Below are 25800 nucleotides of genomic sequence, written 5' to 3'. Positions count from 1 at the left end.
GGAATCTCAAATCGATGATCATCCGGAGATCTCCTGTCTTCTTGGGAACCAGGAATACTGGTGAATAAATCCCTAGGCCCCTCTCCCCTGCCGGTACCTCCTCCAGGGCTCCCTTGGAAATATAGTCCTGAATGTAAGATTCTAGGACCACCTGTTTGGCAGACCCGAAGCTTCGTGTGGCGATGAATCTCTCTGGGGGGAGAGAGATAAGATCTACCCGGTACCCGGCGGAAACTATGTCCTGGACCCAGGGGTCTGCAATCAACCGGCTCCAAGAGTCTTTGAAATGGGTAAGACGGCCCCCCACGGGAATCTGGGGGAGGGGTACGGGAAAAATCTAGAGGAGACACTGCAGGGGCAGCAGGGCTTATCCAAGAGCCTCGAGGAGGCCCATAGTCAGGAGGGTTTTGCCTCCCTGGTGGGTTTGCGGGGGCGTCTCGGATATTTACGAGATGGCCCCCCCCAATCTCTGCGCCTAGACTGCTGCCCAGAACGACCTCCGCCCTTCTTTTCCTGTCTGGGGCGTCCCCGAAAGGGCTGCTGGGGGAGGCTCTTCCCTTTTTTATCGGAGAGCCCCTCCATTATTTTGTCCAATTCGGACCCGAATAACCTATCTGGTTCGAAGGGGAGCCCACAAAGGTTAAACTTGGATGCGTTATCCGCAATCCACGGTTTCAGCCAGAGTGGTCTGCGGGCAGCTGAAACTAGGGCCATAGTTTTGGCGGCCAGCTTTAGCTGCATCTGGGAGGAATCAACTAAAAAGTCCATAGCCAGGTTGGCTGACTTGAAGGCTGCCAGGATGTCGTCTCTTGATACGCTCTGGTCCACATCCGTCTGGATTTGATTAAGCCTAGAGCGTAGATAGGTGGCTACCTCAGTGGCCGCAATGGAAGTAGATGCGGAGGCGGCGGCCGCCGCGTAACCCCTCCTAAGGGTGCACTCTGCCCTCCGGTCTAGGGGGTCCTGCAGGCTAGACCCATCGTCTGCAGGGACTAGAGTGCGCCGGGACAACTTGGCTATAGCCATGTCCACCTTGGGAACGGAACCCCACGATTCCACCAAGGGTTTAGCCATCGGGTACATGAGTCTGAATTTTCTGGTAAGCACTGGACCCTTCTCAGGCTTCTTCCACTCTGTGCGCATCACAGAGAGGAGGGTCTCATCCGCTCTAAAGACACGCTGTGTCCGACCGGCGGGATCGGAGGACTCCCCCATGTCAACATCCTGGTCCCCCGACCTGATGGACTTGAGTAACTTCTGCGTCTTTTCTGGAGGAAAAAAGCAAGAAGTAGATTCTTCTTCCTCAGAAGAAGAAGACCCCACTGAACAGGGGGTAGGTCTTTCGACCGGTGCGACCACCTCCATGGGAGTCTGAGAGGGACCTGGTAGCCTCTCATTAAGTAGCTGAACTACTCCCTTGATGGAATCATCCACGTATGTCTTGGTCCATTGGAACATCTCCTGCATCGTGGGTTCCGTGGATGCCGTGCGACAACTCTCACATCTGGAGTAAGGACAGCTGTCAACTAGGGGTGTGTTACATTCGTAACATGCCAAATGCTTCCTCTTGGCCCCAGCCTTCCGCTGATCCTCCTTAGGGGAAGCCATAGTCTGTAATGGAAGAAACAAAACAGGTCATAACACCTACAACATCAGGAGGTGGAGAAAACCAGACCTTAAGGGGGCCCACCAGCACTAGAAGAAATAGAGCTGAAAGAAGAGGAAGTACAAAACCCAAGCAAAGCAATACTGCAGGAATATCACAAAGCACAGGAGAGCTCTGGAGCTAACTTGTGAAAGCAACGCAACCAGAGCACTGACTGATGGGCTCTGGGCGCTTAAAAGGAGGAAACCCCGCCCAATGGGCGGGTTCCTGAAACGAGATCAGCACCACTCCCTTTTTTTTTTTTTTGTATATGTGCTGCCAAAGCAAGCACTCAGAAAAACCAGAGCCTATACTGGCTCTACCTAAACGAAAAATTGTCTCCCCAGACTAATCCTAAGTCCAGGATGTCATTCTAGGGAGCCAGTTTAAGAAAAGGTGAGTTTTATACATCACCGCATCGCTTCGGAAAACCGGAAGTGACGTAGCGCACCTAAGGCGCGTCACTTCCGGGAAATGGCGGCGCCCATAGCGCCGCACACATGCGGTAACGGAGGAACGGAGCACCGTCTACAGATGATAAAAGAAGAGGGGAGGGGACGCCCCCCTCCCCAACGGTACCCCAGACCGAAATCGCCATGATCAGGCCTAAAATAAAGGCACTGAGATGCATAGAAAGCGAGCTAAGCTTTAAGGAGGGAAAAAAGAACCCCTAAGCAATCTTCAGCTCCCAAAGAGGGAGCGACACGCCAGTCCACCTGTCCAGAGGACAGAAAAAAACACGGTGGGCTGGGGGGTGATCTCCTCCCTTTCAGGGAGCTGAAGATCGTTTATTGGTTCTTGGGCTCATTAAAATTCCGCCGGTCCTACCAGTCCACAGGGGCAGTTAACCCCATCTGTGCTGCTGTTGAGGACGTAAGGGAATTTGGTATTTTGTTATAAATAAAAATGAATTTTTTAGACTCCATTTTACCAGTGTCATGAAGTACAATATGTGACAAAAAAACATTTATTAGAATGGCCCGGATAAGTCAAAGTGTTTTAAAGTTATCACCACATAAAGTGACACTGGTCAGATTTGCATAAAAATGGCCTGGTCCTTAAGGTGAAAATGAGCCCTGTCCTTAAGGAGTTAAAGGATAACTGTCACATTTAGACCCTAATTTAAATTTTCATATATGTAGTTACTAATAACATGATATTCCAGAATCAGTTAGGCCTCTTTCACACGAGCGTGACAGATTAGGTCCGGATGCATTCAGGGTGCGTTCAGTGAAACTCGCACTATTTTGCAAGCAAGTTCAGTCAGTTTTGTCTGCGATTGCGTTCAGTTGTTCAGTTTTTTCCGCGCGGGTGCAATGCGTTTTGATGCGTTTTTCCCGCGTGTGATAAAAAACTGAAGGTTTACAAACAACATCTCTTAGCAACCATCAGTGAAAAACGCATCGCACCCGCAATTGCTTGCGGATAAAATGCGTTTTTCACGCAGCCTTATTCACTTCTATGGGGCCAGGGCTGCATGAAAAACGCAGAATATAGAGCATGCTGCAATTTTCACGCAACGCAGAACTGATGCGTGAAAAACAACGCTCATGTAAACAGACCCATTGAAATGAATGGGTCAGGATTCAGTGCGGGTGCAAAGCGTTCACGTCACGCATTGCACCCGCGCGGAAAACTCGCTCGTGTGAAAGGGACCTTACTATTAGACTGACTTACCCCATATTTAATAAGATTCAGCCCTTAGCAACCAGTCTGCATAAAACTGCAATTTCACTATTCAGTTAAGATGGCTGCCACTGCCCTCACCCTGAGGCTAATCCCGCCTGCCCTCCCTAGCCAGTAACAATAGCCCCCCAAAAGTGTCAGTAACCAGAGCCCTCCCCCCTAAAGGGTTAATCTCCTGCAGCACAAAGGGGTCCTCTTACCACACATTGCTTTCATTTATACACTGAGCAGATGGCAGATCTCCCTTCCCTGTTGTGCGCTGATTCAGCTCTGCATTCTCCAGCTCTGCTGAGTGAGGGAGCGTCTGCCAAGCACAGGGACAGGGAGAAGTGCACACAGCCCAGGCACTGTTATCAGCTGCTGGGGAGGACCTGACTTTAATCATTTACTTACAGTCCCTGGCATTTACTTACAGTCATTTACTTACAGTGACCTTGCACGCTGCGTGCTTCTGCGTCCTCCGTCCTTCAGCACATAGACGGACCATGCCTAGCAACACTATTTTAATCACAGGTAAAAGTAGGCAGTACAGGGAACAAAACTGTGGAATTAAGGGGTAACTGAACACACAGTGAAAAGTTGAAATAGGGCCACCAAGGTGATTATTAATCACCACAATCCAATACTCCAAAAAAAATAAAAAATACGACAGTTATCCTTTAAAAATATTTTAGGATTAATATGTAGTATTTAGGAAAATTAAGTCAACATTCTGTTATCTTTGCATATTCATAAGAGAATGTGTTGTTGATGCTTTAAATTGTGTTCTCATATTCTTCTCATCCAGTAACTCTTTTTGAATCATTTCTAAAATACTGAAATTTTATTCAAACTTTTGGCAGAATTACAACAAATTCTGAAACTTTTCATTTTTTGCTTTCCCACTACTTTTGCAGCTGTCATTACAGCCCCTGAAATATATTTAATATATATTTACCATAATCCAAGCAATTTTGGCATATATTTCTTGTATTATGTTTTATCAAGCCATGTATATCATTTATTACATACAATTAAGAACTTACGTTAAAGGGGTTGGCCCCTCTCAGACATTGATAGCATATCACTTGGATGCGCCATCAAGGTCAGATAGTTTTGGGTCCCACTGGGTCTTACTCCTATCTCCAGAACAGGGCCCTCAATGTGAATGGAAACTAACCACGCATGCACAGTCATCTCTCCATTTACTGATATTGGACTAAGAAAAATAGCAGAGCCAGCACCTGCACATACAGTATCTAATATTGATGGCATATTGTAGAGAAATGCCATCAATGTCTGAGATGGGAATACCCCTTTAAAGAGGCATTGTCTTCTGATTTAGAATAATCTGTATATGAAAGAGAATATTAGGGCTAGGTTTTCACTGGTTGAACCCCTTTCTGACACAACCAGTTTTGGCAGCAACATTTTTGTTGTTTCATCCTCTTCTCCGGGAGCCATAACCTTTCTATGTTTCCATTGATATAGTCATATAAGGGATTGTTCTTTTTATTGCAGGATATGTTTTAAATATTTATTGGTAACATTCAATGTTCCATAAACTATATCGCATATAGTTTATGTTTGTTGGACTGGAAAAAAAAACATAATTCCATAATGCCATTGCCATTGTTTTAGTTTTGTTTTTTCCATTCTCACAGTGCGGTAAAAATTACATGTTAATATTAGGGTACCACCACACGGTCAGGTTTCCTGATGTAGTTTTGGCAGCCAAAACCAGGAGTGATTTAAAAAAAATAGTCAAAGTCGTATATGTCCTTCATACTTTCTTTCCTTTTATGATCTACCCATGCATCAGAAAACCTGACAGTATTGCCATACCCTTATTCTGCAGGACAATACAATACCAAATATATTGTGACAGACCAAGTGGAAAAGTTGTGGATGGAGTCTAAATTTGTCCTTGATTTATAGCTTCATCTAGGGAGTTCATGTTAGGGCTCATGCACACGACCGCTGTCTGCAAAACATAGATACCGGCCAGAATGAAGAAAGGATGCTATGAGCCTATGAGAATACAGACCTATGCATGTCAGATTGTATGGACTGTATTGTTTCTGTTGTGTATGTTCTGCCAGGTAGTAGTAGACCTGCACTGTCAGCTAGGAGCAATTTATCCTAACCATTCAAGCGTTCATCTAATACACTGCAATACTTCCGTATTGCAGTTTATTGTGCCTGCTAGCATTAGCTTATTAACCCCTGCTTTTGGGCTTATTGACCAAGTCATTTTTTTTTTTCATTTTTTCATCTTTCAAGAGCTAGAACATTAAAATTTTTCCATATATGCAGTCATATGAGGGCTTGTTTTTTTGCTGGACAAGATTTAGTTTTTAATGGTGCCATTTTGGGGTAGACATAACTTACAAATTAACTTTTATTAACTCTTTCTGGAAGGGTGATAGGAAATAACTGTAATACTGCCACAAAGTTTTTACATAATGAATTTAGCAACATTCATTTTTTGGCATAAATAACATAATAACTTTATCCTATGAGTCTGTATGATTACAGTGATACCAAATACATATAGTTTTTTTTATGTTTTAATACTTTTGTGCAATAAAAACCTTTTTTTGTATTGCTGCATTCCAAGACCCATAAGTTTCTTATTTTTCTTTCTACAATGTTGTGTGAGGGCTTGATTTTTTGGGGACGTCTTATAGTTTTCACTGTTATCATTTTGGGGCACTTAACACTTTTTGATCACTTTTTATTCCTTTTTTTGTAAATGAATAAGCAAAAATTTGCAATTAGCAATTCCCTTTTTTTTCACTTAGTTTACCCTATGTGATAATTGCGCAGTGCAGGTTTTTACAGATATGGCAATACCAAATATGTGGAGGAAATTTTATTTTTGACATTTTCTCTATTTAAAAGGCATTTTTTTATTGGCCCCAGCCTGCCTGCTCTGACATCGGTGACATCGGCCCCCCATAATATTATTGGTAGGGTGCCGATAGAAGACAGAGGAAGTCCGCTCCCTCTTTAACCACATACATGCCATGGGAGCTATTGCCCATGGCATGTAAGGGGTTATATGACCCTGACCAGCACCCTTACTGGTCGGAGCAGTTAGAACAGGACCACTTTTCTCATGGGAGAGCCAAGCCCTGGCTCTCTGCTGTATAGAGAAATATAGGCGGTGTAGAGAGGACAAAGAAAAAGAAGCCCTTTACACCCGTGGAGAAAAAGTTTGAAACATGTACCAGGCTCCTGACTGGTCTCAGAACCTGTTAAAACACTCCTGAAGAAGAGGGCTTCAGACCCTCGAAACGCGTTGAGTCTTAAATTAATAAAATGATTGACCAGAAGCCACGTTTGTAGGCGGCGTTCAATTATTCACATCTCTACATGCGATCCTGGCCGGGGGGTAAAATAGTCCCAGGTGTCTTGAGCTTATCCTGGTGACTGCCCCCCCTGTGAAGTGAGTGGATTTGATTTTAATTTTAATATTATTTTATGATCTCCAATATCACCACTATAGAGCTGAGGTGTTTTTTCTAAACTCCGAGCTCTTATAATAGACCTAGGTGAAGGTCTTTTCCTATATCTTATACACAAATAAGAACTAATCTGTATCCTTATCACGACTAATGACTAAGTGATTTGGCGCCTGGTACGTGTTTCAAACTTTTTCTCCATGGGTGTAAAGAGCTTTTTTTTTCTTTGTCCTCTCTACACCGCCTATATCTCTCTAAACGTGGGCAAGGGTAATCCTTGACCCTCTGAAACACTTGAGCTGCCTATCTTGTTCCATAGTTGCAGACGAGCATAACTCCTACATATATATATATATATATATATATATATACATATATACGGTTCTCTATAGAACTGACTTCCGCCCCCTGGCGCCTCTGAAAACCTCTACTCTAGGTACTTACTTTGTGACTCCTGGTCCGTTTTTAAGACCAGGGAGTTCAAATTGCACCGTAATCCTCTTTTTGTATTTCTACATTTTGTCTCTGCTGTATAGAGACCAGTGCAGAACTTATACTTGGCCCCCATAAAAAGGCAGTGGCCCAGTCTACAGCCCCTTAGTTAAAGGGGTATTCCACAGGATAGGGCATAACTATTAGATAGGTGGTGGCCCTACCACTGGGAACCACACCAATCTAAATGTAGTCCCTGTAACTCATTGAGCCCCACCGAAATGAATGGAGTGGCTGTATGGGTACTCTGGAGATAGCTGAATACAGTGCTCAGCTATCTCCGAAACTCTCACAGAAAAGAATGGATTGGCTGTATGCATGCATGCGCACAGAGTAACTTCCATGTGTTTACGTACCCATTGAAATGAATGGTTCTGCAAAAAAAAAATGGAAGGGAAAGAAAATACGTTTGGGTGCATAAGCTCTAACATGCAGACAATACCTGTGCACAGAGGTTGCGCTACATTTTTTCTGGAAGAGTAAAAATATTCCTCTTACCATTTTTGAGGAGTATTTTTAGCCGATGAGGAGTACGAAAGTTACAGTAATTCAAATAGTTAATACAAAGGCCTACATAACATTAAGGGGTTGCTATTTATGCAGGGAAACCATTACTAGTACTAATTTAGACAATTTTAAATTTAGCTCAGGTCACTGTTGCGCTGAGGGGTCGGCACCACTGAGGTCACTATTGGGCTGAGGGGTTGGTACCACTGAGGTCACTTTTGCTCTGAGAGGGTCGGTACCACTGAGGTAACTGTTGCTCTGAGGGGGTCGTTAACACTGAGGTCATTGTTGCTCTGAGGAGGTCAGTACCACTGAGGTCACTGCTGTACTGAGGGGTCGGCACCACTGAGGTCACTGTTGCAGTGATTTTATGAGGATTAAAGGGTTTGTCCTAAGATCGATATTTATACTGTGTCGTTAAAGAGGACCCCTCACCTCTCCTGATTTAACATAGTAACATAGTATAGTTTAAAGGCTGAAAAATACATTTGTCCATCCAGTTTGGCCAGTTATCCTGCAAGTTGATCCAGAGGAAGGCAAAAAAAAAAAAAAAACTGTGAGGTACCAGCCAATTTTCCCCACTTAAAGGGGAAAAAATTCCTTCCCGACTCCAATAAGGTAATCAGAATAACTCCCTGGATCAATGACCCCTCTCTAGTAGCAGGGTAGTATCCCCCTCTCTAGTAGCTATAGCCTGTAATATATCTTTTATTGTACTCACCATCACCACCTCCTCCTGTGTGGTCTGACTAGTGATTTGTAACGTGGTAGGACTATGTTCTCATCACGGGCATCTATGCCCCTTTTGATGCAACCCATTATCTTATTGACTTGGCAGCAGCTGCCTGACACTGGTTTTTACAGCTTAGTTTGCTGTTTATTAAAATTACTAGGTCCTTTTCCATGTCAGTGTTACCGAGTGTTTTACCATTTAGTATGTACGGGTGATTTGCATTATTCCTTCCCATGTGCATAACCTTACATTTGTCAGTGTTAAATCTCATCTGCCACTTCTCTGCCCAAGCCTCCAATCTATCCAGATCCATCTGTAGCTGTATATTGTCCTCTTCAGTGTTAATTACTTTACACAGTTTAGTGTCATCTGCAAAAATGTATAATTTACTATGCAAGCCTTCTACAAGATCATTAATAAATATATTGAAGAGAATAGGGCCCAATACTGAACCCTGAGGTACTCCACTAGTGACAGTGACCCAATCTGAGTGTGTACCATTAATAACCACCCTCTGTTTTCTATCATTGAGCCAGTTACTTACCCACATACAGATGTGTTCTCCCATTACTAGCATTCTCATTTTATATACTAACCTTTTATGTGGTATGGTGTCAAATGCTTTGGAGACGTCCAGATATACGAAATCCATTGATTCACCTCTGTCAAGTCTAAAACTTACCTCCTCATAGAAACTGATTAAATTAGTTTGACATGACCAATCCCTCATGAAGCCATGCTGATATGATGTTATTTGCTTGTTTTCATTGAGCTCCTCCAAGATAGCATCTCTTAGATAACCTTCAAACAGTTTACCCACAACAGATGTTAAACTTACCGGCCTATAATTTCAGGGGTCTGTTTTTGCACCCTTTTTGAATATTGGCACCACATTTGCTATGCGCCAATCCTGTGGAACACTCCCTGTCAGTATAGAGTCTGTAAATATCAGAAATAAGCGTCTGGCTTTGACTTTACTTAATTCTCTTAGGATACGGGGTAGTATGCCATCTGGTCCTGGCAATTTGTCTATTTTAATCTTTTTAAGTCGCTGTTGTACTTCTTCCTGGGTCAGACAGGTCACTTTTAATAGGGAATTTACTTTTACATTCTGAATTTCATCTGACAGTTTTTTTTCCTCAGTGAATACAGTGGAGAAAAAAAAATATTTAAAAGCTTTGCTTTATCCTCGTCGCTCTCTGAAACTTCCCCCTTATTGCTCTGTAGGGGGCTGACACCTTCAGATTTATACTTTTTACCATTTATATAATGAAAAAACATTTTAGGGCTAGTTTTGCTCTCTTTGGCAATTAATCTTTCGGTCTCTAGTTTGGTGGCTTTTATTTGTTTTTTACATATTCTATTTTTTCCCTTATAGTTTTTCAGTGCTTCCTCGCTACCGTCATGTTTTAGTGATTTAAATCCTTTCTCTTTGTCATATATTGCTTTCTTTACAGTTCTATTTATCCACATTGGTTTCTTCTTGTTCCTTACCCCTTTATTCCTATAAGGTATGTACCTCTCACAATTAGATTTCAGGATGCTTTTAAAAATATACCATTTTGTGGTGGTATCATTATTTTTGAGGACTTTGTCCCAGTTAGTTAGGCCTATGGCCTCTTTTAGTTGGCTAAATTTAGCTTTTTTGAAGTTTGGTTCAACCCTGTAGAAACGCTCATTTGAAGGACAATTGGAAGGTTATTACTTAATGGTCACTATTTCCCAGGTGTCCCCGACCTGCACATCTGTTGTTTTTTTCAGGTCTATTGGTTAATACTAAGTCCAGTATGGAGTCCCTCTAGTCGGGTCCTGAACCAGTTCGGTAAGGTAATTGTCTTTGGTTATTGCCAAGAACCTGTTTCCTTTATGAGATGTACAGCTTTCAGTTTCCCAGTCTATATCTGGGTAGTCTCCTATAATAACCACCTCATTATGATTTGCTGCCTCGTCTATCTCGTTTAGTAGTAGGTTTTCTGTGGACTCTGGTATCATAGGTGGTTCATAATAAACTCCTATTAGTATTTATTATTTTTGCTTCCATGTATTTAAACCCACAGTGACTCCACATGTTCATGTCCCTTACTTATATCTTCTCAGACTGTGGGCTTTAGACAGGACTTTACATAAAAGCAGACCCGTCCCCCTCTCCGGTTTTGACGATCCTTTCTAAACAGACTGTAACCTTGTACATTGACTGCCCAGTCATAGTAATCATCCAACCATGTCTCAGTTATACCCACTATGTCATAGTCCTCCTAACACATCAGTATACACTTTAGTATACATACAATTAAGAGTTTTATGTATATTTTTTACCCTACACCTTTCCTTCTGAACTGCTCTAGTCCCTCCTTCCATTCCTCCCTCAGTCCCACTACCTTCCCCCGGTCTCTATCTGCACTATCTTCTCATCCTATAATGTAATTACCCTCACACCCAGTCCCTAGTTTAAACACTCCTCCAACCTTCTAGCCATCTTCTCCCCCAATACAGCTTCCCCTTCCCCATTGAGGTACAGACCATCCCTATGATAGAGCTTGTAGCCGAGAGAGAAGTCGACCCAGTTCACCAGGAACCCAAACCCCTCCTTTCTACACCAGTTCTTGACCCACTTGTTAACCTCCCTAATCTCCCACTGCCTTTCTTGTGTGGCCCGCTGTTTTTGGTTACTACTTGCAACCCCCCATGTAATAACAATCCCGAAGCATCTATTCTTATGACCTTATGATGCACAATTCCTCTGTTATTCTTGTTATTAGTTATGAATGACTTGCTGGCAGCTTGCAGTGAAGGTCTAGATGGGGGTGTCCCTGCACAGCCTGACATTATTCAATCAGTGCTGTCAACTGGTAACATTCAGCTGGACCTTTATTGCAGACTACTAGCAATTCGCTCATAAGTTCTAGTAGGAATAATAGAGGTATGGTACAATATAGAGTCACAAGACTTGACTCCCCAGAATTGTTATTGCATGGGAAATGCAGGTCACTACTAAAACAGACATGTCCCCTTCAAGTACATGATCGCTGGGGCCCCACCTTGGTTATCATGTTCTAGTGTTCTGTGGGTCAAGTATGGGTAGGTAAATAGTGTTGATATTGGGAATACTTGGAACTACTAGTGAAGACAGTCCCTTAGACCGTCTATTGAGGCCGTCTTCAGTACCGCGTTCAGCAGGGAGGAGAGACAGCGCTCGGCTGAGCGCTTCAGACTCATCACTATAAGTAAAAACAAGGCGCTGAGATACCCACTAAATTTCACAGATTCCCACTTACCCCACCAGTGAGGATCGCGCGCCTCCTTCCTCCATTCAGAGCAGTGTGGCAGAAGCTCCAGCAGCCTGCTCAAACTGACCAATAACAAAGCTTCTTACTGTAAGGAGCCTTGTTATTGGTTGTTTCAGGCCGCAGCAGCAGCGCTGCGCTGCCTGTGCCGTTCACAGCGCTCACTGCGCTGATGAATGGCAGGGAGTAAAATGACCTGAACAGGCGTCTATGATGCTTGTACAGGTGTTATTGTGACCTCTGCCTGTGCATCACTAAAGGTGTATACAAACTTGCTCAGCTTTGCTTCCAGAGAAATCAGTTTCTGTACTAAACATTTCTGAGCTGTAGAAATGTTTTAGTGAGTGGAGGTCATTTACTATTGGCCAGCATTTCACAAGGTAGGCTTAGTAAACCTTGCTGGAGGAAGATCCAACCAATGGAGCACATGCTATTAAATGAGTGGCCACAGAGGTCCCACCCATGTGCTGCCTCCTCCTGGTCATGTCCTGCGTGCTTTTTGAAGTTGGCAAGGGTTTCAGAGAAAGCTACAAATTTGCAGTTTGTCAGAAAACAGCACTTGGGACAAAATCTGTGCGTTTTCTATGCCAGAAACTGGCGTAGAGCTATAATAAATGTCCCCCAGTGACTAAAAATGAAGACATTCCATTTGAAAAGTTTTGACGAACATGTGCATAATACTTGTGCAGCTGTATGAGTAGTATGTTTTATGTACAAAGCTTTAATGAAAATTGTCTACAGTGTAGACAAATGTTTTTCGAAGTAAATTTTTGGCATAGGTTTGGTTAATGATAGCCTATTGGTGAGTAAGATCGGGAAAATGTATTGGAATAAACAATAAATGTGGAGTCTATGCAAGGTGTGAACCTAGCTTTACCAACTGTCCGAATTGCTTTGCTCATGGCATTGCTGGAGCTCTTAGTCTCCAGCTGATTTCATGTATTTTTTCCTTTCCATGCCCAGACATAAAATAAAAATACAAAGCAGGAAATAAAACAAAGTCTTGCATAAATCTACATGTCCATATTCAGTCACCATCACTGATACTTTATTATCACTATTGCTTAATATAAACTGCATATCGGTGTATGACAACAGATGAATTTGCATGGATTTATATACACCATATCCACATACCTTATTTGGAAAGCAGTAACATTTATCTTCAGACAGCGAATCTGTGTTCTGGGCAGAATGTAACTTGCTAACAGATGAAGGAACAGAAGACTGCAGGTTTTCTTGATTATCACACTAAAAAATATAGAAACATATATCCTAGGTTACTTAAATGAAATGCTAAATAAAATAATTTGTAGCAATGTGAATGCATTTTCTTATAATTAGCATCAGGACATATTTAAAATGAATTAATTTTAAATAAAGGATTTCATGAACTTCAAAGATGAATGTACAAGAATTATGTGTGCCATTGAAGTGAATTAGTTCTCCTACTGCCAAATCAAATATTGATTAATAGCTAGCTTTGACATGTGTGTGGAGAGAGATTTGAAAATCTCTCAAAATGGTGCTTAGAGCTATTATAATTTCCCATTATCCAAAAAGCTTAAATTGAATGCCTTGCGGGAAAGCAAATTTTCCCGAATTTTGGAATCATGAAGAGCTACTCCACTCCATTCGATAGATGTCAGCCCAGCAACGCCCTTACAGGATGATGCTCCGGCAACAGTCATGCGGCATCAGCAGCTGCAGTACAGTACGGAACATGATGAACAGGCAGACAGCGACAGTTGCATAATTGGACAGGCAATAAATTGCCCCTGTCAGCAATGGCAGATGATTTCATTGTCATATGCAGAGATGTGTGGAAATCCCCAAGGATCCACGTGCCTGATTCATTTGGACAAAACTAAGATTTGGGATAGTTACCCAGGACAACTTTGCCTGCTTGGGTGTGACGACAACACCTGTTGCACTTATACCCTCTTTGTAATGACACTGGAGGCTTGAAAAACACAGTTATGCTTTAATGGGGACAGATCCCTGTCCCTGTTTATACACACACCCAGACACAGACACACACATGTTAATGTCAAAAGAAACAGTGCCTTGTGTTAATGTGGGCATAACGCCTGCCAATCTTTATACACACACGTGTTAATTGTCATAAGAATCAGTGGCTTTTTCTGAAGTTAAAAAGCTTGAATAAATTCTCCCCTTATGTAGATGTAGTTATGGATGTAGAAAGGGTAAGGTGTATAGAGAAAATAGAGGCAGCAAAAGTAGCGCAAGCAGTATCAACACTACATAGAACAGACAAAGCAATATATGCTTGTGTGGCTGCATTTGGGTAGTGTTACCAGTGGTGGTAGGGGTAAAGAAAGTGGCTGTGGGGGGATTATTAGCAGGTAGTAGCAGATGCTAATAATCCCCCCACAGCCACTTTCTTTACCCCTACCACCACTGGTAACACTACCCAAATGCAGCCACACAAGCATCTATTGCTTTGTCTGTTCTATGTAGTGTTGCTACTGCTTGCGCTACTTTTGCTGCCTCTATTTTGGCAGCAGCAGCAGCCATATGGTATGAAACATAGCGGCAGTGGCATAATGGTGGCAGCAGCCATACGGTACAGAATATGATGGTAGGCTGGCAGATGGCGACAGTGGCATCATTTTGGAAAAAGGAAAACATTCCCCCATTTTGCTTTAATAGTGTGAACCAAAAAACATGGCTTTCCAGTAAACATCAGATTTCTCAATGGTAAGGATACAACTTGCCACTCTCACCAGCATGAAGACACCATTTTTTCCAGCTCAGTCCCCCCACTTAAATGATTGGTCACCATGGCCAGTGTCATCATCATCATGAGCCTCTTCCTCCTGCTTCTCCTCCTGCTGATCCTTCTCCTCTAGTGGTAGCTTCTCATCCTATTTCTCAGCTGCCTTCTCCATGTGATTTTCTCAGTGTGGAACCCCAACAGCTACAGGGCAGCAAGCATTATGCGTAGGCTGTTCTTCTTCCACCAACACCTTGTTCCACAGTCCAATGTTGCACATATGATAAGAAGGAGTGTGAGTGAGGCACTGCCCTGCTTCTGTTGGAGATGGTAGGATGTTATGGAGGAGCACGTGGAGGAAGCAAACAAATGTCTGGTGTGTGAATCAGACCGACACAAACATGGAGTTGTCATTAAGACCTGGCCTTGCTGTTGAGGTGCTGCCTCAACGCTGTGGTGAAAAATATTGATCCAGTTGGCCATAACAGATATTTACTGTCTGTGCCTTTAACAGCTGCTTCAGGTGTGGCCTTGTTGCTGAGGTGCTGCAAAATGCATTGACCTAGTGGGTCATAAAGGACATGTACTGTCCCAGTGTGTGACAGCTGCTCCAGGTAACATATATCTTGCCACACAGTGAGAATTGCTCATGTTCTTCGCCACATGATAGTATAAGGCAAGGATGACTTTGTTGGATGAATAATGCTGGCTTATGTCTTACAGTGAGGCTGAGTTCATGCCATTAGCTCCCTTAAACCAGCATATTTCACTAAGTAGTTCAGCAGCAATTGAACTGCCAGCAACTTGACCAGGTGGGAGTTAAACCTGCGCACCAGAGGATTGCTGGACGTGTAGAGTCATTTTCTGCTGCAGATTCTATTATTGATTGAGTGCAGTACACTATACTGAATGTGGGTGCAGCCTAGCTAATGCAAAGGCGACTGGGAGAAGGAGTACACTAGAGTTGCTCTAGCTGGTGGCCGCTTCTATTTTTCTACAGTTACTGGTGATGCTTTATCATGTACAGCAATAGGGCTGTACTTTTGAACGTTTTCTTAAATCCTGCAAATCTTGAACGCAGCAATGCTTTTGTTTACTAGCTGTCACGTCTTGCCTTGTGAATGTGCGGAGATCTGTCCGACTGGCAGCACATGTTTGACTCCTCTCTTTGTTTTGGTTTGGGTTTGAGCTGGATCCACCTTCCCTCAGGTGTACTGGGTTGATTGTTTAGCGAGGCAATTTATTCCTCCTTCTCCCAGTGGCCTGTGTGGGTTAAAGTTCATTCCTGTGGGCTTTGGATGTGTTGTGGATTGTCTGCTCCAGCTCAGCTCAAGATAAGTCCTCTCTGTTTCTTCCCTTGCTGTATTTTATCTAGGCCTCTAGGGAGACACTTGATTCCTCCTGTTTGAAGAAGCAGGTTGCCTCTTCCCTTTTCCCTACTGCTCAGGGTTTTCCCAGGGTGCATAGACTTAGGCACAAGGGCATGTGTATATCCACCATTAGGGTATGCACATGTGCACAGCAGTATAGGGAAAGCCTTAGGGATCACTAGGAGGTGACCCTTTCTCCCTAACTTTTGGGCCTAGTCAATGTTCTGTTTGTTTTCCCTGTGTTTGGTTATTTCCCTGCTTACCTACCTTCCATGACACTAGTACTGTGGAGAGATGGAAGATATTTGAACACTTCACAGAGAACTAGCAGCAGCTGAACTTGGCTTAGGCCTAGCACTAGTAATGGCTTTGCGTTTTGTCCGGCGGTCGGTTCGCTGCGAACATTGTGTGCTCACGATCTGCCAAACATGCAAACATATGGCGGTGTCCACGCTCGCCATATTATTTTGCATTGCGCCGAACTTTGACCCATGACACATCCATCAGGAGGGACAGGACAGCCAATTGAGACGTTTTAGCACATGGTCAAACCCCAAACCCTAGAAATAAACCCGATCATTTTACATTATGTGTTTTGCCAGTGTGAGGAGAGGTTACATTTTGGAGGGACACCAAACGCTAGCTAATAGGGCCACAAAAGTCCTTTTAAAGGGACACTGACAGGCCCTAAAACATATTTAGTTATTCCTATGCAGTCATAGATCTATTAAAGTGTATTCCAATGATATAACAGTACCCCCTGTCCGCATTGTAAACCATGTAAAAACAACTTTATATTCATCTGTCAATCACATTTCTTTATGCCCAAGGGGCGGTTTTTCGCAACTCTTTATGCCCAAGGGGCGTTTTTTCTCATACCTTTTGTGCCCAGCCGCGCCTCAACTGTCGATTCCTAGCGCCGCTCAGCTCATTATTATTCACTGCACTGGGCGGCTCTTACATTCCCAGATCCTGTCACCCGAGAGAAGAGTTTCTTGGCTGGCGCAGGCGCATTAACCATCTGAATTTCTGATGACATCAGCGCTCTGAAGCGCTGGATACGAGTGCCTTGGAGGAGAGATCGGATGCAGGCGCATTCAATTACAGGCTTGGGAGGGTGGCTGCGCATGCGCAGATGGTCCGATTGAGGCCGATGCCCATAAGTATCTATCGGGCATGCGCAGGAACTGACAGGATCGGGTAATGTAAGGGCCGCTTAGCGCAGTAAATAGTAATGAGCTGGGCGGTGGTAGGAAACGACAGTTGGGGAGCGGCTGGGCACAAAGGTATGAGAAAAAATGCCCCTTGGGCATAAAGAAATGTGATTGACAGATGAATATAAAGTTATTTTTACATGGTTTACAATACGGACAGGGGGTACTGTTATATCGTTGGAATACACTTTCATAGATCTATGACTGCATAGGAATAACTAAATATGTTTTTAGGGCCTGTCAGTGTCCCTTTAAGGACTTGCAACGTTGTGCTATCGATAGGTGTGATACACAGAGGGGTGTGATATACTTATAACATAGAAAGATTATTATAGTACATTTCTATGCTTCCAGAAAACACTGATTGAGGGCTGCAATCTATCAGTTTTCACAAAATAGTGATTGAGGTTTTCCATATACCTGCGTCAACAAAATTACTGCTTGAGGGTGATATACCAGCTTCAGCTAACAACTGATTGAGACCTGGCATATATCAGCTTCCACAAAATAGTGATAGAGGTTTTCCATATACCTGCATCCACAAAATTACTGCTTAAGGGTAATTTACCAGTTTCAACTAACAACTGATTGAGGCCTTCCATATATCAGCTTCTACAAAATAGTGATAGAGGTATTCCATATACCTGCATCCTTAAAATTACTGCTTAAGGGTAATTTACCTAGCTTCAACTAACAACTGATTGAGGCCTTCCATATATCAGCGTCTACAAAATAGTGATAAAGGTTTTCCATATACCTGCATCCACAAAATACAGATTGTGGGTTTTGATATGCCTGCTTCAACTAACAACTGATTGAGGCCTGCCATATATCAGCTTCCACAACCCCTGCCATAGCTGAGGAGTTTTGTAAATTCTACAAATCACTATATAACCTAGAAGATCAATCAGAAGCCCAGGGGATAAACCCCCCTCATATGCAAGACTACATTGACTCCTTTCTTAAATCCATCCGAATACCAACTATTTCGGAAGCAGGGAAGAATAGCCTCCTAATACCTTTCATGATTCAGGAAATAGAAAAAACGCTTCACACCATACCATCGGGTAAAAGTCCTGGCCCAGATGGCTTTCCTATTGCCTACTATAAAAAATACTAAGAGGTACTATTACCACACTTTACCAATGTATAACTCTCTGATGTTGGGCTCTTCCCTCACTCCCCAGGCTCAGCTGGCACATATCATCATTTTACATAAGGAGAGGAAAGACCCAGAGGAATGCGGTAGTTATCGACCCATAGCTCTCCTCAATACAGATCTGAAGTGGTGGGCAAAGCTCTTGAGCCAACGTATTTCAAAATTGCTCCCAGATCTGATAGGAGAAGAACAAGTGGGCTTTGTGCCGGGCAGGCAGGGAAGACACAACATCAGTAGAGTATTACATGCAATTTTCCTAGCTAAAGAGAAAAAAATCACCACTATTACTTTTAGGGACGGATGCTGAAAAGGCGTTCGACAGAGTTAACTGGCTTTTTATGAAATCTTGCTTAGTTGCCTTTGGCTTTCCTTTACAAACTATTGATGCAATATTTTCATTGTATTCTGCTCCATCGGCTAGAGTACAGGTTAATGGAACTCTGTTGAATGCCTTTCAGATTAGAAATGGCACTAGACAAAAGTGCCCTCTTTCTCCTACACCTTTTGTCCTGACTTTGGAGATTCTTCTCTTAAAGTTCAGACAATCCTCCAATATTAAGGGAATACAGATAGATCGGGTACAACATAAGATGGCGGTGATCTTTTACTGATGATAACAAACCCAGAAGAAGCAATGCCCCATGTTTTGGAGATTTTTGAGATGTTTGGAACTATCTCCAATTTTAAAATAAATATGGGAAAATCTGAAGCTATGGGAGTCTCACTGGACCTGGCCAAAAGAAGACATATTGAGACCTCGACACCTTTCAAGTGGCCCAATGAGGCCATAAAATATTTAGGAATACTAATGCCAGCTAATCCAGCTCTCCTTTTCAGACTTAACTATACCCCCTTATTAGATAAAGTACGATCCTTTCTCTCCAAAACTTTGATACCTAAACTGTCTTGGCTAGGGAGAAAAAATGTTTTGATGACGTATGTTCTTCCTCAAGTCATGTATATGTTCAGATCCCTTCCCATTCCTGTCCCGAAGTCCTTCCTTAATAAAATTAAAGTACTTATGAGTAGGTTTCTCTGGGCAGGAAAAAGAGCCAGATTATCTTTTTCCCTCCTAATGAGGAGAAGGAAGCAAGGTGATATTTCCCTCCCGGACTTGACTGCATATATTCATGCTATACATTTGGAGAGATGGATTGCCCTTTCTAGACCGCAACCCTTTCCCATGCATATTTCCCTGGAAAGAGCTTTGTTAGGAATAAATAGGGAACACCTTCTATGGAGTCACAGTAGTAAAGCCCCTAATAGACAAGAAGTAAAAAGTGAGATCACTAGGTGCACCATTATGCACTGTAACACATCCATAGCACTTAACATGAGTGGGAAACTTTTTTCACCTATAATGCCCCTTTCTTTACTTCCACATGTACTTTCTACCAATCTCATCAAGCGATCAAATGTCTGGAGGTCTGTCCAAAATTACAGGTTGGGTGACCTAGCTACAACTTCCCCAGACCCTGATTATTACTCTAACATCATTGGGAATTCCATCACTGAAATAAATATGATCCAGAAATGGGATTTTGGGGCACATGTGCCAAGTTCTCGAGGTCGGCACACATTCCTCTCCCAGATCCAACCTGGTTAGAGAACTATATCCTTCTTCCTTCCATTCCCCCAAAGTGCCTTTCTTTAATTTATAGGCAATTACTAACTGGGAGGGATCTGCAGATTCAGGCATATCTGAGGGAATGGGAGAGAGAACTGAACATCACAATTAATGATTCAGATAAAGCATTTATATTATCCCACTCTCATGGATTCTCCAGGTGTGTGAGAGTCCAGGAGAATTTGGTTAAGATACTTACCAGATGGTATCGAACTCCGGAATTCCTTTATAGAATCAACTTGATCCTTTCCAATAAGTGTTGGAGATGTTCTAATGGAGTAGGAAACATTTCACATATTTGGTGGTCCTGCCCAGCCCTGAGACACTTCTGGCATGAGGTTGAAACAGACATTAACAAGGTTTGCAACTCCCAAATTAAACTCACAGGCCCTTTGATTTTATTGTGGCATCCTGAGAAAGACTTCAGACCAAATATAGCTTTGCTTGCCACACACTTGATTACAGCTACAAAGCTTCTCATTCCCATTAAATGGAAGGAAACAGATCCCCCCACTTTGACCATGTGGTACAAAAAAAAAAAACCTTCTATGTCAAATGGAGGAATTGGCGGGATGGGAGAACAACAAAAGACGTGAGTTTCAAAAAATCTGACTACCTTGGATTTCACACATGGAAGAGAAATGCGCTGAGGCTAAAAGGTAGCTCCACCAATTATGCTTTCTCCACTTTATTAGTTATGTATGTGTTGTCATCCCTAATTGTTCACATCTCTCATGAAGCAGAAGTCTGCTGTCTATACGCGATAAATTTCAGCTTGAAAGGTTGAGATCCTGACTGACCTATTATTTTTATTTTTATTATTCTTAGATTTTTTTGTTGGTTATGGTTACCATTGTTTGTTCTTCTCCTACTGCTTTAACCAGTATGGCATGAGACCAGCAGAAAGTGTCATGTTTCTCAGCGAAATGTTGTATAGGGCACCAGTCAAAAGTAACGTGATTGGAGGAGTTAGTTGACTCCAGCTTAGGCTATAGTTACTGGCGCCCCTTATTTGCATTTTTAGACCTCCTAGTGGTATCTTGGTAGGTCTTATGTCCATTCTGATTGATTGTCAGATAATTGAGTCAATGCTATATGTCTGTCATAATCTCTGATGTGCATAAATGTGTTCTGTATGTCTTGATTTTGAAAAAATTGACATAAATAAAGATTTTTTTTAAAAAGTAAAGTTAGCAGTCTGCATATGGACATTTATATTAAAAAAATATATTGCAATAGTTTATTGCTTTATATTAGTATTCATCCCCTGGATTGTCACTCAACAGGAGATGAGGGAAAGGTGGTTGGAAGATATGACAGAGAAGCTCAAAGAACATGGTTACCCAGATAAATTGTTGCATACACAAAGGACTATTGGATATATCCTGGAAGGACACCTTGAAGTGTTACTAAAGGAGATAATTTCACACATCTGTATACTGGAGAAACTTTCCCAGTAAATGGTTTCAACACGTGGGACAAGAATTTTGTCATATACATACTGAAATGCCCTTGCGGGTTATTATACATGGGGAAAGCATCCACATGTATGAAAGACAGATCCAGCAAACACAAGTCAATAATTAGACCAAAAAAAGCCTACTCCTCCCTATACCCTATCACTTTGATCGGTGCAGACACACAACAGCACAATTGCGATTTCAGATTATCGATCACGTCCCTCAGCCACGTAGAGGGGGTGATTGAGTTAAACTTCTGAAAAAAATGAAGCTTTTTGCATCCATAGGCTCCAGACACTGGAACCTATGGACCTTAATCGAGAATACAAACAACTTTTTTGTGAGCCAATAGATTCTTTCTTTCAATGTATTATTTTTTCAGTGATACAATCTGTATTAATCATGGTCTGTTGAAATCATTATTATTTTCCTGCAGAAATCATAAATACTATTTAAATACTAGCTGAACAAGAAAACAGGGTATGGACATACATTTCTATTACAGTGATATGCTTTCTGTTTTTTGTTGTTTATGTTTGTTGCCATAGTAATGTGATGACATGATTGGGTGCTTGGGAGGGTATTTTAAGGAAATCTGTCAGCATTAAAATGCAGGGTAATCTGTAGGCAGCAGTTACAGAGCAAAAGGAGCTGAGCAGATTGGTATCTAGTTTTGTTGGAATAGACTCAGTGAAACTTGTATTTCATTAATTCCAATTCCTTCTCATTCTGGGCTTTGAAGTAAGGGAGGTGGTCCTTTTAGTGATCGACAGCCTTCCTTCTATGACTGTGTAGACAGTGACATTTCTCAATCAATTATTGTAGTCTAGGAGGTGGTCCTAAGCCCAGAATGAGCAAAAATTTAAAAGAATGAAATTCAGGTTATACTGAATCTTTTCCCAAGAAACTATATAGCAATCTGCTCAACTCCTCCTGCTCTATAACATTCTGCTGGCAGCTCAGGTACCATGTTCTATGTGACAGGTTCCCTTTAAACATTTCCATTTGTGTTAAAGAATTTGCATGCTTGAAAAAGTCTTGTGTTAGAGCCAAAACACATCACAGTCTTGATGCTGACAACAAATTGATACAATATAGCAGTGAAGTGAGTTCCAGCCATCCCTAGACCCAAGCATGGGCCTGGCGCCACCAGCTTACTTGAAGGCCATATGATGTCACCACGCCAGGTGGCGTAATGATGTCATCATGGGACGCGCAAGATTTTGTGCCAGATTTTCAAGCAAGATGGTGGCCGTCAGCCCATCGCGAGCAAATGGATCAGGTAGGTATGATTTTTTTTATTTAATTGTACATTGTACAATTGTACAGATGCCCCGATCATGTATTAACGAGACATCTGAGGGGTACAATGACGGGGAGTGGTGTAATTGCCGTTCCCTGTCATTGTGCTTCAGAGTAATTAGTCGCAAAGAAAATTTTGCCAAATCGGATTTTTTTTATAACTTGCTCATCTCTAACTGTATGCCTAGATGTAGTCAAATCTCTTATATCCAGTCTATAAGGTACTACAAAAACACATATGTGCATTATGAATTACAAATAGGAAGGGAATAAAGAGCAAAAACATGAAAGACTACTGATATATAGGCACAGACTACAATGTAATCAGGTCTGTCTTGGTCAGGGTGGACTTTTGCCTTCAACATTACAGATAATACATCAATATGACTTTTAGCAAAGAAATAACATCTGACTTTAATTTGGAAATGGCAATATATAGCAGTAAGCTCCTTTCTAGATACTCTGTATCTTATGGAAACCTGTTACTGAGCGGTTCAGTTCTTAGGGTCACTGTATTAACAAAAGGCAGAAGCCATCAGAAGCCTCATGCTGATTTCCTAGATAAGATCTGCGTAGTCATCATGTCGGAGCTGTAGCTCATTCCTCTCTGACCTTTATTCTACTGTTATTGATATGATCACGCTCAGATAACAGCCTCTTTGCTTTCTGTCTTACTGTAAAAATGAAAGCATTTCTTTATGCAACTCAACATCATTTTACATATTTTAGTGAGCAGCTACATGTATAACATTTTAGCTTGACACAAAGCATTAAATTAATGGTTGCATCAAATTTTAAAGGGATATTCCCTTCTGGTCATTTATGGCATAAACACAGCAATATGCCATTAATGTTTGATAGTTAAGTGTTCCACCTCCACCCTCTTTATTAACTGTTATGACTTATGAAAATAGCTGAGTACTATTTTCTACATTTGGAACTCCCATAGCATTCAATGGAGAGCGCTGTGTATAAGCTGCCTCCTTTCCATTGGAAACAGTCTGAGACTGGGCCCCAATCTTGAAATAGTGTTGCACTGGTGGTCCATGTCCATGGTATCCCCTACTTCCTATGTGGGCATGGGCACCAGCCTATTCACTGGCTTCAATTCCCATAATGGTCACTACTAGTACTTTGTAATGCCTTTTGCATTGAGTAGTGTCCCAGTTGTCTTCCAAAAATTTGTGAATTACCTCTTAAGGGATCTTCTGTATGTTTCATTCAATCCAATAACTCCTGGGCTCTATAAATTATTATTGGCAGTTTATTGTACACTTTTCCATCTTGACTACTCCTATCTCCGCTCTGACTCACAAGGATGCTGAAGCTAAATACTGTAGTTGACTCCAGAAGCTTTTTACACCTTATAGCAAGCCTTTTCCTCTGGTCTTGTTCTTTATCGCTCAGACACTACCAAACAGTTTTTTTTGGAAATGGACACATCATCCATAGGGCTGGGGGCGGTTCTAACTCATAAAGCTCCTTCAGAAAAAATTATAACACTTGGGAATGGGTTCTTTGCTAAAGCCATTTTAAATCATGAATGTAAGTATACCATAGGAGACAGAGAATTGTTGCATTAAAATTGCCTTACAGGAGTAGTGCTATCTTCTGGAGAGAGCTAGTCATCCAGTCATGATCTATATAGATCACAAAACTATAACATATCTTCAGTCTGCTTAACAATCCTTGTCAAGCCCAACGGTCATTGTTCTTCACCTGGTTCAATTTCTTATTACACTTCTGCCCTGCAGACAACAACATGAAGGCTGATGTCTTGTCAAGATCCTTTGATTCTATTTATCAGGAGGAAAAGCATCAGCATACATGGGCGGACTGGCCATAGACAATACAGGGAAATTTTCTGGTGGGCTGATTTCCATAATGACGCCCAAGCCCTCCTCTTGGCCACTGGAAAGATATATAAAGATCTGATGCTCTCAGCATTAATTAATGTAGGAACATCAGGCACTTATGCACCAGGCCTGTGGCTGTAGGTGCCCTAATAAATTCAACTGTATTGCCATCCTCAGGATGATGATAAAATGTCATACTATGACATGGGTGGCAGTATTTTGTGCTGCACTGTGGTATTTAGTTTTGAAGAGGCAGTATTTTTTTTGCACTGTGGTATCTGGTTCTTGCTGAGGCAGTATTTTGTGCTGCACTGTTGCATTTGGTTTTGCAGAGGCAGTATTTTGAGTTGCACTGTGGTATCTGGTTCTGCCGAGGCAGTACTTTGTGCTGCACTATAAAATTTAGTTCTGCTGAGGCATTATTTTGTTCTGCACTGATATTTGGTTCTGCTGAGGCAGTATGTTGTGCTGCATTGTGATATTTGGTTTTGCTATGGCAGTATATTTTTTTCAAATATAGTTTTTATTAAGATTTTTTGTAAAGTACACTTAAAACATAAAGGTAATTTATGGTTAGAAACATAAATTTGTAATTTCTTGGCATGTTGTTACAGTACATTAAAGGAAGAATGGTTGGTTGCATTTATGTTGTCGTTTAAGTTGTTACAAATTTGTTACAGTTAATTAACAGAATAGTAGGAATAATTAACAAACATTAATCTATTACTGAAAATGAGATTAATGAGTATTCTATGATGAGCTTTAGGTAATTGTTTATTAAGGTTGTATCAAAGGCTCATTTAAAGGTAATAATGCAAACTCAAGTTTCACTCTAAACATTTTGTGGTGCACTGTGGTATTTGGTTCTGCTGGGGTGTTATTTTGCTCTGCACTACAGTATCTACTACTACTACTGTTGTCCCTCCCTCTGTCAATTTGGACCCACCTACAACATAGGGCCTCTTTTAGGTTTTTTTCAGGGCCACTTTAAGTTCCCAGTTTACCCCAGTCAGTATATCATTAATCCAGACAAATTTGTGTCTGTTGCATCAGTACATTTTAAAGGCATTCCTCCTGGTAAAACCTTTGTTCCTGAGTCTAAGAGGAAACTAGTACGATAATCCCACTAAAATTGACATACATCCAGGTCAATACAAAATTGGCAAGTTGAATTTCCAATATTATTGGTGGCCATCCATGTTGGAAGACATCTGGAACTTCATTTCAGCCTGTACCACTTGTGCCCAGAATATGACTCCAAATAACCTGCCAGTCTTCTTCC

The 25800-nt window shown here is 41.9% G+C and overlaps 1 protein-coding gene across 1 annotated transcript in view; it reads right to left on the bottom strand.

Annotated features, from left to right (window-relative positions):
* The window catches only part of LOC122935350 (collagen alpha-1(XIX) chain-like), a 479650-nt gene that overhangs the window by 198484 nt on the left and 255366 nt on the right, over positions 1–25800 (bottom strand). The window contains exon 8 of the mRNA XM_044291115.1: positions 12931–13044. Within this exon, the coding sequence (XP_044147050.1) occupies positions 12931–13044 (114 nt within the window). The remainder of the gene's footprint in view (positions 1–12930; positions 13045–25800) is intronic.

This window comes from Bufo gargarizans, chromosome 4, assembly GCF_014858855.1.
Source record: "Bufo gargarizans isolate SCDJY-AF-19 chromosome 4, ASM1485885v1, whole genome shotgun sequence".
Lineage (NCBI taxonomy): Eukaryota > Metazoa > Chordata > Amphibia > Anura > Bufonidae > Bufo > Bufo gargarizans.
Note: the sequence above shows the minus strand (reverse complement) of the source record. Positions and strands in the feature narration are given on the sequence as shown.